Genomic DNA, 13,902 nt, shown 5'->3' with positions numbered 1-13,902 from the left:
ACTGTGGAGGAGAGGGAGAAGGGCAGGAGTAGGATTAGGATCCGACCACCCTGACTTGGGGGTTGGTGGAAGGCAACGTTTCGCTTCTCATCCAAGAAGCTGCTTCAGTTCTTCTTTCGCTTCTTGGATGAGGAGCAAAAGGTTTTTGAAGGGGGGAAAAAACAACCCAAGAAAGTTCAGTTGCCTTTTGGAAAAAGCAACTTTGGGACAACCACGACCTGGATGGCAGAGAATCTCCACAGAGATAGGGCCTTGCTTGGTCCCCTGGCAAAGCTACCAAACAAAACAGCCAGTAATGGGATTTAAGCTTGCCCTAAACCGTGGTTTGCTTAAGCATAGTCTGCTGGAGAAACTGCAGTAGTTGTGTTCACGCTTTACAAACCACAGCGGTTATGTTCCCACAAGACACTTGAGTCAAAACCAAGCAAGCGTCATTACAGTTGAGGATGATGTGCAAGCCAGAGAAGTAACTTGATTTGAGGGTCTTTCATTCTTAACTGGAGCACGCTGCCTTTTGAATTGGACATCCTTCCATAGGTTGGATTTCGAAAGAAACCATACATTTTTTTCTCCCTCACCCCCCCCCCCCAGGATTTTAGCCAATTTGTGCGTTTGGGAAGCATGATGGTACCAGAAGAAGAGAATTTTTGTAGCTCAAGGTTGAACTCCGCGCTTGGTTGTTTTCTTGCAGAGGCTTCATGACCCAACTAGGGAACACCATCCATCCTATAAGGGGTTTATGAAGAAGGGGGAGGAGGACTGTGGGGTCCTTGGTGCTCTCTGAGCTTGGTTGTTTCCTTGCAGACATTTCATGGTCCAAGTAGGTAACAACATCAGTGCGTTAAGGGCAGGGGGTTTACAAGTCACTTGTATATAAAGAAAGCAAACCCCTCTCCCTTCTAACACTGATGACGTTACCTAGTTGGGTAGTGAGATGTCTCCAAAGAAACAACCAAGCTCAGAACACCATGGACCCCACAGCCTTTCTCCTCCTCCTCCTCCTCCTCTCCTTCCCTGCACACCTCATTCCCTTCTAACACTGATAATGTTACCTAGTTGGGTAATGAAACGTCTGCAAGGAAACAACCAAGCTCGGGGAGCACTAACAATGCTGTTAGCCAAATAAAGCCGCCCCAGAGTGGAGGAGGGATGAAGCTCGCATCCTCTGGGTGTAGTGTGTGCTTCCAGTTTGACAGAGTTTTTCCTTTTCCCCACCCCACCCCCTGCAGGGAGCATGGGGGGCTCTTCCACCAGCATGCTAGGAGACTGTGACGGAGCCGGGCAGGAGATGCTGGAGGAGGCAAATGACGAAGATGAGGAGTTTTCCCCAAAGCATCACCGGCTACGCAAGTCCCACCGCCTCTCGCCTCACTCCGGCTGCAAGGAGCGCTCTCGGTCGGAAAGGGGCATTTTTCACCCGAGTAAGAATCAGGGACTGCTCTGGCCAGGAGAGGCCAGCAGGCAGGTGTGGAGCCGCAAGGAAGTCGAAGAGGAGAGCAGCCACGTCAAGAGGAAGAAACGGAGGCGGCAGAAAAGCTGGAAGTACCAAAGCGGGGAATATCTGATCGAAAGGGACAAAGGAGATCACTTGAGCTGCTGCCGCCATAAGAGACGGAAATCCAAAGCAGGTGAAGGGGTGGGCCACAGGGGGGGGGGTAGGCGGCCGTGCTCGTTTGCCCATCTGTGCTGGATTGCAGCTCCCATCGTCCCCGGCCTTCCAGCCTCTGGTCCGGCTGGCCAGTCGGAAGAAGAGGGCCAAGCAAGGGATGGTTGGCGGCTCCTAGCTCGCCGCCGGCTGGGGAAGGCACAAGCAGCGGCACAAAGGAGATTCTCTTGGCCAGCTGGAGAACAAAACCATCCACTTCCTGAATTGGCTAAGCTGTGCAGGAGATTGCAACACGCCTCCAGGCCTCAGCGCCCCAGAGATGCCCACCCCAGCTCCCTCTGCAGAGCCTCTCTGGAGGTCGATCTGCCTCAGCAGCCACCAAGGATTGAGGGGGGGCCCCTCCTCCTTCCCTCCCCTTCCCCCTCCACGTTGGAACATTTCATTCTGTCTCAGCCTCCTTCCTGCCGTTGAAAAGCGGCGGCGGCGGCAACAGGGTTTTTAGAAAGTTGAAAAAGAGTCCCCGTTTCCCCCCCCCCAACTCACTCTCTCTCCCTCCCTCCCTTGTGGCGTTGCTGTTCTTATTCTCCTTTTCAAACCGTGAGGATCTTGGGCAGGAGGGAGATGGCGGCTTTTACAGATCGGCTCAGGCAACCCAGGTCCGGGCTTCCGCAGGGCCTGGCTCTGCCGCTTTGCGCTCAGTCCGAAAATAGAAGCCCGCAGCCTCCCGGTTGGCAAGAGCCACCAGGGGGCAGGCTTCTCCCGCACAAGTTCCGCGACAGCCGCAGGCAGAAGAGGCTGCAGCGGGGGAGACAGAGAGGAAGGGCTGCGGGGATTCGGGGGGAGGGGGGGAGAGAGGGAATGGGGAAACGGGGATCCATGGAAGGTGCAAGCTTAGGAAGGTGGAAAATGGGCGGGATGACGTCCGTCTTCTTCATCTTCTGCGCGGGAGACAGATTCCTTGTGTGTCAATCACACCGGGCCAAATGAAGTATTCCGATTCTGATCCTGATTTCTGAAAAGTCCTCGAGGAACTTCTGGGTTGTAGTTTTTCCTCCTTTCTATTTTTTGCAGGGTGCTTTAGTCAGAAGGCAGAAGTTGCTTCCCCCCCCCCCCCCAGAATCCTTTGCTCCTGGGCCTTTACTTGAAGGGAGCATCCCTGTTTTCCCAGAACCCTTTGCTTTGGAATCACATTCCTTTTGCATTCGGTGAATGCAGACGTAAAAGTCTGAAATTTAGCCCTTGACCTACGTGTATGCTATAATTCAACCACTATTTGTGTGTGTGTGTGTGTGTGTGTATAGTATACCAAATGTAGGAGTGTAGATCACAGCACACGGTCAGGGTTCTTCCAAAGATTAGGATTTATTTCACGCCCAAAGTGGGCCGCTATACAAGTCAGCCGCTGAGCCCAAGGAGCAAATTTTCAAAAAAATAAGGCAGCCTGGCCTTTGTTTGCTGCTGTCGTTGCTCCCTTCCTTCTTTTTCTTGACCCTCCCTCTCTCTTTATGAGACAAATTTTGGAGGGCAGAACCTTTTCTTCGAGGGCACCTGTAACCTTTCTCTCTTTGTGGTCTGCCTGTAGACTTCCGGTACAGAAAGCACAAAAGCTCAACTCTGGGCAAAGGCTCTGAGCTCTGCTTGAGGAGCAGGCTCTCCCCGTCTCTCCAAGCCCACCTGGACTTCCAGAATGGCTTCCTGCTGGATCACTCCGACGTGGCTCCAATGCAAGAAGGGCTGGAGAAGCCTTCCGGGAAACGCAAGTGCAAAACCAAACACCTGTCAGGCATTTGCGAAGAGGGGAAGGTAAGGAGAGGTGTCTCTGGAGAGCCTCAGTCAGTCGTCTCCAGGCCATGCTTGTCCCAACGATGCTTTTTCGAAAGGCAACTGGACTTTCTTGGTTTTTGCTTAAAAGATCTTTCGCTTCTCATGCAAGAAGCTTCTTCAGTGCTGGCTGAAAAGTTTCAGAACTGAAGAAGCTTCTTGCATGAGAAGCGAAACGCCTCCACAACCTGTTTTCCTTGTTCCCTTCTGGGAGGAGGCGGCTTCGTGGTACCCGTAGCAGAACATCCAGATTCAGCCACAGTTTCATTCCATACAACATTGACCTTGTGAACTCTCAAGCTTCTTCCTTCTGTTATATATTCAAGATGGACAGTACTTAATATTTATTTGTTACGTATATGTAGGGGTGTGGGTCTGTACATATGCTGTATATAGTATGTTTTAGGTGTGCGTCATGTATGTGTTTCACTTTGAGAGCGGGCAACTAAATTTCATTTTTGAGGTGTGCCGTTGTGCCCACAGTAAAAAAAATGACAATAAAGATTTTTAAAAAAGCACCTTTGAGGTAAAGAGAGGTGTTGGGAGCGGGGCGGTCAGAGGGACCAAGTTGGGGATTGATATCCTTTGAAGGCTGTATTTATTCATTTGCTATATTTCTATATGGCTAGTCTTCCAAATACTTCAGGTTACTTTACCCTATAAATACAGAATAAAAACCATTCCAAAAGACAGCCAGTTTGGTCTAGTAGTGATTAAAGCATCAGGCTAGAAAGTGGGAGACCGTGAGTTCTAGTCCCACCATAGCCAGCTGGGTGACCATGGGCCAGTCTCTCTCTTTCTAAGCTACAGGATTGTGGTTGTGGAAAAATAGGAGGAGAAAGGCATGCTGGATATGTTTGCTGCCTTGATTATTTGTAAAAATAATAAAGGTGGCAAAGAAGAAAAGAGAAAGAAAGAAAGAGAGAGAGAGAGAAGAAAGAAAAAGAAAGAAAGAGAGACAGAAGGAAAGAAAAAATGAAAGAAGAAATATATATCAGAGCAATTAAGAATGTTAACTCAAGTTGTTATTTGCACATGGAAATTGGTTCTCTGAAATGCAGTGACCACTTAGCAAGGCACTGCAAGGAGGACAAGCAGCCTTGACGTACATTTATTTCAGGTTCATAATTTATTCTGCCTGTTACTATTGAGAAGGGATGGTTGGGCACACAAGGCAACATCCTGCTGTTCTTCCTCCGTGAAAGCAAGCCTCTTTTGACTTCTCTGCTCCAACCAAATTCCATGTCTTCCCGTGCCCAGGCCAAGTCCCGCTCTCCAAAGAAGTCCCGGGAGCACAGCCCCTTTGGCAAAGCTCGGCAGCACAACGTGGAGAGGGCCCCCGAGACCCCCGCAAGTCCGCCCGTGCCCCCCGAAGCTCGACGTCTGATCGTGAACAAAAACGCTGGGGAAACATTGCTGCAGAGAGCAGCCCGGCTTGGTTACAAGGTAGGCGCCATGGGGAGATGAAAGCCAACAAGGTGGCAGGGCAGCGTTTACAGGTAGTCCTCGACTTATAACCACTGAAAAAAGTGACTTGCAACTATTCCTCACACTTACGACCATTTCAACATTCCTACCGGTCCTGTGATCAAATTTGGGTGCTTGGCAACCAGCATGCGTTTACGACCGTCATAGCACCCTGAGGCCATTTGCAACTTTTCCGGCCAGTTTCTGACAAGTCACGTCGTATGCGGGAAGCTGGATTCGCTTAACAGCCACAGATTCACTTAACAACGGCAGCCATTTGCTTGACAACTGTGGCCAAAAAAAAAAACCCCTCATAAAATCGGGTGCAATTCACTTGACAGCCATCTAGCCAGGCCGTGGAAATTCTCATCCAGTTATGTCTTTGTGTTTAGCTGTTCAAATGGTGGGTCTTCCATTCCCAGGACGTGGTGATGTACTGCCTGCGGAAACCGAACAACGACGTCAACCACCGAGACAACGCCGGCTACACTGCTCTGCACGAGGCCTGCGCCCGGGGCTGGGTCGACATCCTGCAGATCTTGCTGGAACACGGCGCGAACGTGAACTGCAGTGCACAAGATGGCACCAGGCAAGTTGGCATCCTCCTGGGGGAAGCGGGGGAGGTGGGGAGGTTTTCATTCGTCGGATGGCACCTGAGATCCACGATTGCCACCTTTGAATCTGTAGAGCCCACCCTGGTTAAGCCTATTGAACTTGGGTAGCTGGGAGGAGGTTTTAGTTTGCCTCCAGACCCCTGGGTGAATTTGGTATAATCTGAGAGTGAACATCATCCACGTCTAATCCGTTGTACTGGCCCAATTCTGGAGAACCCATGTGACCGTCAAGGGCAGGAAATCAGGAATCCGGGCAGTTCAGATGAATATATAGGCTTATTGCATGCTAACGCTGTCTGTAAGAATCCGAACTACTAACCATCAAGGCAAACCTGGTGGTAAAACAGAGTCAAAGGAATTCGAGGGGGCAGGGGCTGGACTTAGATCTCTTGTGGGTGTGAAGGTAATTCGAGACGGATGACGTGCTTGACCCCCTCCCCTCGGGCTCAGCCTGGTCATCTCCTACAATGGCACAAAGTTTGCGAGATCGGAGCTTGGCTTGAGAAGACGCAGGTTCAAGTCCCCAGCCGGTCCTGAAGACTGCTGAAAGTCCTTGTTGACGCAAGGATACAGATGCTGCTTTGAATTCTTTTAAGGAACCGCAGGCCGTAGATGGAGCCAAATAAGTCAGCTTCGGAATTATTTCATCCCCAGAGTGTGAACAGTTTCTGCTGAATTGCACCTGCTTAGACTTGAGCTGGATATTTTTTTCTTTCTTTCCTTTATGACACAAACTTTTCAGCCTGTGTTTAGAAGTGGTGTACGCCTGGTTCCTCTGACTCTGGAGACGATGAATGAGAAAGTGTTTCCCAGCAAACCTCAGATCAGGCCACGATCCACGCATGTCACCTCCTTATGTGTAGAAGGAGAGCAACTCCTGTAACTGTTCTTCCTAACTAGCTATTGCTCTCCCCCTCCCCCAAGAGATGGACACGGCTGCTTGAATTCTGATTTCTAAGCCCTGCGTTGAATCTGTGTACAACACCTACTTTTCTCCCAATCCCAATTCATTGTCCTATTATTTTACTTCTGTTTACACTCCGTTCACTTTTCTTCCTTTTTATTATCGCAAACCACCTAGACCAGGGGTAGGCAACCTTGGCTCTTTTATGACTCGTGGACTTCAACTCCCAGAATTCCTGAGCCAGCCATGCTGAGGGGAAAGGGAGAAGTTTCCAAGCTGAGCCAGGCTGGCTCAGGAATTCTGGGAGTTGAAGTCCACGAGTCATAAAAGAGCCAAGGTTGCCTACCTCTGGCCTAGGCCTAGGCCGCTTTATAACTCGTGGACTTCAACTCCCAGAATTCCTGAGCCAGCCATGCTGAGGGGAAAGGCAGAGGTTTCCAAACTGAGCCAGGCTGGCTCAGGAATTCTGGGAGTTGAAGTCCAAGAGTCATAAAAGAGCCAGGGTTGCCTACCCCTGGCCTAGACTAACCTCACAGTGAGATAGGCGGCAAATAAATTTAACAAATAAACAAGTAAACATCCCTGCAACCCAGTATTTCTTAAGAATTCAGCAATTGCTCAATTACCAAAGACAGAATCACATCTCTTTCTTCAGTCAAGAGCAGGAGTCTCCCCTCTTGACAACTAAGACTCGTGGACTTCAGCTCCCAGAATTCCTCATGCTGGCTGGGGAATTCTGGGAGTTGAAATCCACAAGTCTTAAAAGTTGCCAAATTTAGAGAGCTCCCGTGTTAGAAGCAATGTTTAGAAAGGAGTTTTGCCAAAGGAGAACGAAAACCAAGAATATTCAGAATGTGAATTTCTTTCACGGTGTAAAAATGTTAGCCAGAGGGAACCAAGTTGCCGGTGATACTCCGCTACTTGTGCTACAAAAGAGGAGGTCTGCAAAATGTTTGAGCTGTTCTAAGGAGCGGAGGCCATGAAATTTATTTTAAAGTTTTCCCCTGCCACCAGGCCGGTACACGACGCAGTCGCAAACGACAACCTGAAGATTTTGTGGCTGCTTCTCTCCTATGGTGCTGACCCAACCCTGGCCACCTATTCGGGGCAGACGGCCTTGAAGTTGGCCAACAGCGAGGTGATGAAAAGCTTCTTGACTGGTGAGTTGCTTCCTCCTAAAAGCGAAACCCGTCGGTTTTTTTAGCTGTTTATTTATCCACCCTCCGTCCATCCATCCTCCCATCGGGATGGAGAAGGCACCCAGAGACTGCGTTGAAATGGAAAATCTATTTCAATTTTGTGGGAAGGATGACTGATTTCTAGGAGACGAACGCTTGGACTCTGAACTAGCTAGGACGTCTTGTTGTTTTTCTCTCCTAAGAAGGCCTGCGATGGGTTTGAACGCAAAATCTGCGCGGTGGGTTTTGCAGGAAAGCTTCTGGAGCAAGAAACATAAAATCCAGGAAGAAAGCAACTTGCAAAATTGTGCTGGATTTATCATGCCAGCCTGATTTTGTTTTGTTTTGGTTTTGTTTTAAAAATATATATATATAGCTATATTGCAGGGCTCTTTCCCATGGATGGATTCTCCATCCATGGTGGATTCTCGGATCAAGAGAATCCACCTCAGCTTGCTTCTTCCTGTATGGTCTTTCTTGTAGATTATCTCTTGGACCTGCAGGGGCGACTTGATGGGGACCCCCATTTTGCCTGGGATTTTTACAGCAGCTCGGTACTAGGTGAGTAGAACTAGCCCCTGCCTACTTTACCCTGTGGGCAACACAAGTAGTTGTGGTCTGTGTCAATTATCCTTGAGCAAGAGGAGAGGAAGCAAAGATGGGGTTCTCCCCTTTCCTTCCACGACTTCCTAATTGAGGTCGTTTCCTTTCCTTTCCTTCTTTCCTTTCTCCTTCCCTTACCTTACCTTTCCTTTCCTTTCTCCTTCCCTTCCCTTCCCTTCTTTTCTTTCTTCCTTTCCTTTCTCCTTCCCTTCTTCCCTTTCTTCCTTTCCCTTCCCTTCCCTTCCCTTCCCTTCCATTTCCTTACCCTTACCTTCTTTCCTTTCCTTCTTTCCTTTCTTCCTTTCCTTTCCCTTCTTTTCCTTTCCTTTCTCCTTCCCTTCTTCCCTTTCTTCCTTTCCCTTCCCTTCCCTTCCCTTCCCTTCCATTTCCTTACCCTTACCTTCTTTCCTTTCCTTCTTTCCTTTCTTCCTTTCCTTTCCCTTCTTTTCCTTTCCTTTTCCTTCTTTTCCTTTCCTTTCTCCTTCCCTTCTTCCCTTTCTTCCTTTCCCTTCCCTTCCCTTCCCTTCCCTTCCATTTCCTTACCCTTACCTTCTTTCCTTTCCTTCTTTCCTTTCTTCCTTTCCTTTCCCTTCTTTTCCTTTCCTTTCTTCCTTTCTCCTTCCTCTGTCTTCTGCATGCAGACTTCACTGTCCTGCAGAAACACAGATGGGGGCACCTGTGCAAAAATTTCTCTTCCTTCAGTTTCTTGAGCTTTTTTCTTTTTTCATTTACAGATGTTGTTACTAGTATTGCTAGTCGAATAGGAGACTATTCCTCAAGTCCCCCCACCACCACCACCGCAGGGGGGGAAAAAGGGGGGGGGTGTTGCTTGTCCACCCTGCAGCCAGAATTAGGGAATGAGTTGCTTTTCTTTTAAGCCAGCTTCAAAGCAATGTGAGCCTGTAATTTGGGCCCCGCCGGCTTCCTGCCACGGTTCTTGCCGATTCTCACCCTCTGCTTCTGCCTTGTCCGCCGTGGCGCTTCTGCTGCAGCCACTAAGAGTGGTAGTGGGCCAGGCATCTGCAGACTCGCTGCCTTCATCTCCCCCCCCCCCACCGTCCGGCTCTTTTTTTTTTCAGAGACGAAAGAGGAACTCAGCTGCGACCTTTTGCTCGACCCTCCTGGGGGCTCTGATCAGGACGAGGAGGAGTGGGACTCGGACCACTTAATGTTTGAGTTCTCGGAGAAGCCTCTGCTTCCCTGCTACAACCTGCAAGTTTCTGTCTCCCAAGGGTAAGTCTGGGGCACGAAGGTGGAGACGCACGCTCTGCTGGTTTGAAAGCGGAGCCGCGTCTAGCGAGGACGCTCCGGAAACAAAGAAGAGCCGCTGAGAGCATCTTTGGAGAAGGTCGCGTATTCGAGAGCCATTTCTCTCCCTCTGCCCGATTTCTGAGCTTTCGGGCAGAGCCGGTTGGGGCTTGCCAGCTGCTCTTGAGAGGGAAAAGGCTGCCGGGCAACCTGCTGTGGTAAATGACAGGCTGGCAAAAACCTGACACAAAAGAGTGGGATTGATTGGGGGTGGGCGACGGAGGCCCGTTCTTACGCACTGAGGGAAAGCGGTACAGCGATTCCCAAAGGCCTTTAGCGGGGCTTGGGGAGATTAAGGCAGGCAGGGCAAATCCACAGCCGGATCCAAGCTCTGAGTCTTACGCCCTTAGCCACAACCTGCACGTGTCTTTTGAACCTCGGACACCCGCCCACCCACCCCGTTCATTTAGCTTAGCCTGCCAGATGCATTTAACTTCCCGAATCTTCCAGCTGGCATCTCAATGAAGAGGAAAGACCAAGCCATAGCTGGGGAGAGGTGGGCCCCACCACCCCCAACAGGTGAAGTTGTGAAGGTAACAGCCTCAGTGTCATCTCAGAGGGAGCTTGGCAGCTGTTTGCTGTCTGCATTGGCAGGGTCAGAGATGGGAGACAAGGGGGGGCGGCTGAGGGGGGTCTAACAAAGTAGGCACCAAAGTCCCATAGTTCTCTGACGAAAGGATTTGCACGGTGAGCACTAGAAACACAGGTAGTCCTTGGCTTTACAGCAGTTCGTTTAAGAAATGTAAGAGTGGTGCTAAAAAGTAGTGCTAAAAAGAAACTAGACCGATGATCCTTTTTCACACGACGGTTGCACACACCCCGGTGGTCACCTGATCAAAATTCAGACGTTTGCCCGTCGACTCCCATTTATGACAGTTGCAGTGACCGGGGGACATGTGATCCCCTTTGGCGACCTTCTGCCAAGCAAAGTCACTGGGGAAGCCAGAGGCACGTAACCACCCTGTTACTAACTTAAAACAACCGCAGGGCTTCACTTAACGGCTGTGGCGAGAAAAATGAGGCAACGCTGACATAAGCACTGTCTCGCTTAGCAATAGAAATAATTGGGCTCCGTTGTGGTCGTAAGTCAAGGACTGCCTGTAAACAAAGGGGGTCCTCAGACTTGGCCACAGCCTGGCTGGGGAATTCTGGGCGTTGAAGTCCACAAGTCTTTAAAGCAGCCAAGTTTGAGGACCCCTGCTGAAACAACGAAGGGGACATCGTTCTTTGCCCCTTTGAAAGTGGATCCGAATCGCAACTCCCGACAAGGAGAGAGGAGGAAGCTTTTTCCTTGTCGGAGACATTGGGAGAAGATTCTGGAAGCAAAGGGCGGAGCCAGACCTCAGGGTATCTCTCCCTCCCTCCCCCAACCGGGGCCGCTGACCTCCATGTCCCTTTTGTCCCCTCGCCAGGCCCTGCAACTGGTTTCTCTTCTCGGAAGTCCTCAAGCGGCTGAAATTCTCCTCCCGCATCTTTCAAGCTCGCTTCCCGCACTTTGAGGTGACGACTCTGCCCCGAGCAGAGTTCCAGCACCAGATCTCGCTCAGCCAGGTCCTGGCTCCCGAAGAAAGCCAGCAACACGTGTCTCCCTCCGCGGCTCCGGGGGCCGTAGAGACGGTGGAGCTGGTGCGCTACCAGCCAGAGCTGGTCCGGTTGCTGGGCTCCGAAGTGGCGTTCGAAGCCTGGAGCAGCTGACGGGGGGGATCCGACAGGCCAGCCGGAGAAGCCCCCGCCACCGTCAGACTGCACCGCGAGGCAATAACGGACCAACGAGGCGGCCTTCTCCAGGCCAAGCTGGGGGTGGGGGGGCCCACACAGCCCTTCTATTGACTTGTGGCGGCTGGTTGCTCTCTTCCCGTTTTGCGTGGGGGGGGGAGGGCCAGGAGCTGACTCCTCTCTCGCCCTCCTCCCGGACTTGAAGTTTGCTACCCCCCCTTTCCTGCAGGCCTTGGTGGTTTTGAAGTGGAACCCGTCTCTTCCCCCCCCCTCCTCACTAAACCCTGTCCCCAAGTTCTTCCAGGGTATTTATTTAATTAGTATTTAATTTGTGGTGTTCCTTTTGAGTGGGGGTGGGGGAGGGGCAAGGGAGGGGATTTCTGCTAGGTCTGTATCACTGTGATTCTTGGGAAGAGTTGAGTTGCGAGAGAAGGAAGCGGAGGGGGGGGGTCGTCTTCCGGTAGCCGCCCCATCCCGGCTGGACCAGACCGCTGCTTCCCTCCCCTAACCTGGATTTCAAGGAAACGGGGGAGGAGGGAAGGATGGGGTGCCCCACACAGCATTCCTTCTTTCATTTGGAGGGACATTTCAGTTTCTGTTGGGGCAGGGGGGGGAATGATTCCCTCTTTGGCTGCCCTCCCCCTCTTTCCCCCCCCCCAAAAAAAGATTTGTTTCTTCTCTGCTGTTTTGGAGAGACGGACAGGGACTGAATTGGGATGGAGCCGAAGGAGTTTCAGTATTCCGGGCTAACTTTTTCTCCCTATTTTTATTTTTATTTTATTTAAAAAAAAAACCACAACTCTTCCCTTGGTTCCATCCGTGATCCAGCTAAGCCAGGCCGTGGAGAAGCAGCGCAGCCGGGGGCAGGAAAGGGGCACAGATGGTACAGTTTTAATGTACAGGTGCTAACCGAGGACTGGACAATCCATTTTACTGGCTTCTCCCCCTGTAAGGAGATGGGGTGTTTGGGTGCTTTTTCATTCTTTTGTGTTGCAGTTCACCTCATCCCACCCTCCCAGTTGGGGAAGCTGCATTTCCTTCTGCTTCTCTCTCTCTCTCTCTCCCCCCCCCCCGCCCCTCTTTTCCAAGGAGGCTGCCTCTTCAACAACCCCCCCCTTCCTGGTCCCTAATAAGCAAAATCATTCTGTTTTTCCCTCCCCTCCCTCTTTCTCATGTCGAGGCATCAGCCTTTGGGTGTTTATTCTGGCTGCTGGCTCCACCCTTTCTCTTGATTTGTTTTATTCTTGAACAATGCTTTGGTGTCAAAAACACTTCTGTACAGAAAAACCTGCATCAGGGCCCCCCAGTCTCCTGTGTCTCATTTTTGGGGCGCGGTGTGGTGTGGTGTGTCTTGCACGCAAAGTTTGGTCATAGAGCATGGCCTACCAGGCTACACGGCGATTCGGAAGGCAGAGGGTGGGCTGCGAATCCCCCTGGTGAACGGCAGCCTTCTGTAGCTTTATCCTGGCCACGGAGAAATTGGGGAAAGGGGTGTTCTCTCCTTGGTCAGAATTCAGCCTCCTTTCTCTCTACACCGGACATGTGGATCCGGCCCGCGAAGTGGTTTCATGCGGCCCGCGAAGCCATCCTGGAAACAGTGAGGGAACGTCCCCCACTGCCTTGGCCCTGGCCCAGAGACCCTCCTTCTGCCAGAGACCCTCAGATCTGTCCCACTCCTGCCCAGGCCCCCATAGGCACCCTTGAGGCGAACGATGTAGAGCTGGCCACGCCCACCCAGTAGGCCACGCCCACCCAGCCCCTTGAGGGCAACCGCCATGCTGATGTGGCCCTCAATGAAATTGAGTTTGACACCCCTGCTCTACACGCTGGTGTCGAGCCCGTCTGGGCTGGTAGGGAGGGGGGGGAGAGGAACGAGCAGGTCCTTTCGAGGGACTGGGCTGAATTTTGCTCTGTTTTGCAAACAGAGAAGGGTGGAAGGGAAATAAGTCAAAGGCAAACAGAAAGGTTGGTCAAGGAAAATGGGACCGATCCATGCTTCCAGCTTTCTTGCACAGGCAGCCTAAGCGACTTCCAGTCGGCGCCTTTTGATTCTGCCCTTCCCACCAGCCGAAGAGAATTGTAGTAAAAAAAAACCTTTGGGGGCTCCCGTTTAGAGCAGCCTTTAACTCTTGTGTTTCCTGCCTATTCTTTTAGAAGTGTCTACTCCACAAAGATCGGGAAATTCCAAGCCAGAGCAATCTGACAGCAGTTCTAACCATTTAAGCCAGGGCTCTCCCACTTTGGCAACTTTTAAGATTGGTGGACTTCAACTCCCAGAATTCCTCAGCCAGCCACCAGACTTAAAAGTTGCCAAGGTGAGTGACCCCCGATTTAAGCAATGCCAGAGAGCAGTCTCAGCTGCGGAGCTGCCATTTTTAAGACGCCCTGCCGAGACCCTTTGCATTCTTAAGAATCCAGACGTGCTAAGTCGGTTGAATTTACAATGTCCTGGCCACCTTTAAAATGTAAATATTAAGGGACCGCTGTAGAAGCAGCCTCAGCCAGATGAGAAAACTTCATTAAAACATTAGTCTTCTTTTGGTCTTAACAGATTTGACAAAAGGAAGGCAGGGGGAGGCGTTGTTTCTAGCCCAATCAGCCCATGCCACTGGAAATGTGCTCAACAGGAAGCCACAGAGGTGGCTTCAACCTAGCTTACTCCCTCAGCACATCAAAGGGTTTCTC

At 51.0% G+C, this 13,902-nt stretch overlaps 1 protein-coding gene across 1 annotated transcript in view; it reads left to right on the top strand.

The window, feature by feature from the left end:
- BCORL1 (BCL6 corepressor like 1) overlaps nucleotides 1–12,518 on the top strand; it is a 32,018-nt gene extending 19,500 nt beyond the window's left edge. Inside the window, exons 7-14 of the mRNA XM_083371825.1 lie at nucleotides 1,230–1,628; nucleotides 3,189–3,409; nucleotides 4,688–4,873; nucleotides 5,317–5,483; nucleotides 7,427–7,572; nucleotides 8,074–8,151; nucleotides 9,273–9,426; nucleotides 10,914–12,518. Of these exons, the coding sequence (XP_083227951.1) occupies nucleotides 1,230–1,628; nucleotides 3,189–3,409; nucleotides 4,688–4,873; nucleotides 5,317–5,483; nucleotides 7,427–7,572; nucleotides 8,074–8,151; nucleotides 9,273–9,426; nucleotides 10,914–11,196 (1,634 nt within the window). The 3' untranslated portion in view covers nucleotides 11,197–12,518. The remainder of the gene's footprint in view (nucleotides 1–1,229; nucleotides 1,629–3,188; nucleotides 3,410–4,687; nucleotides 4,874–5,316; nucleotides 5,484–7,426; nucleotides 7,573–8,073; nucleotides 8,152–9,272; nucleotides 9,427–10,913) is intronic.
- Nucleotides 12,519–13,902: the final 1,384 nt, after the last annotated feature.

The sequence above is a fragment of the Vipera ursinii genome, assembly GCF_947247035.1.
Source record: "Vipera ursinii genome assembly, chromosome: 12".
NCBI lineage: Eukaryota > Metazoa > Chordata > Lepidosauria > Squamata > Viperidae > Vipera > Vipera ursinii.
The sequence above is the reverse complement of the archived record's forward strand: the minus strand, read 5'-3'. Positions and strand labels throughout refer to the sequence as shown.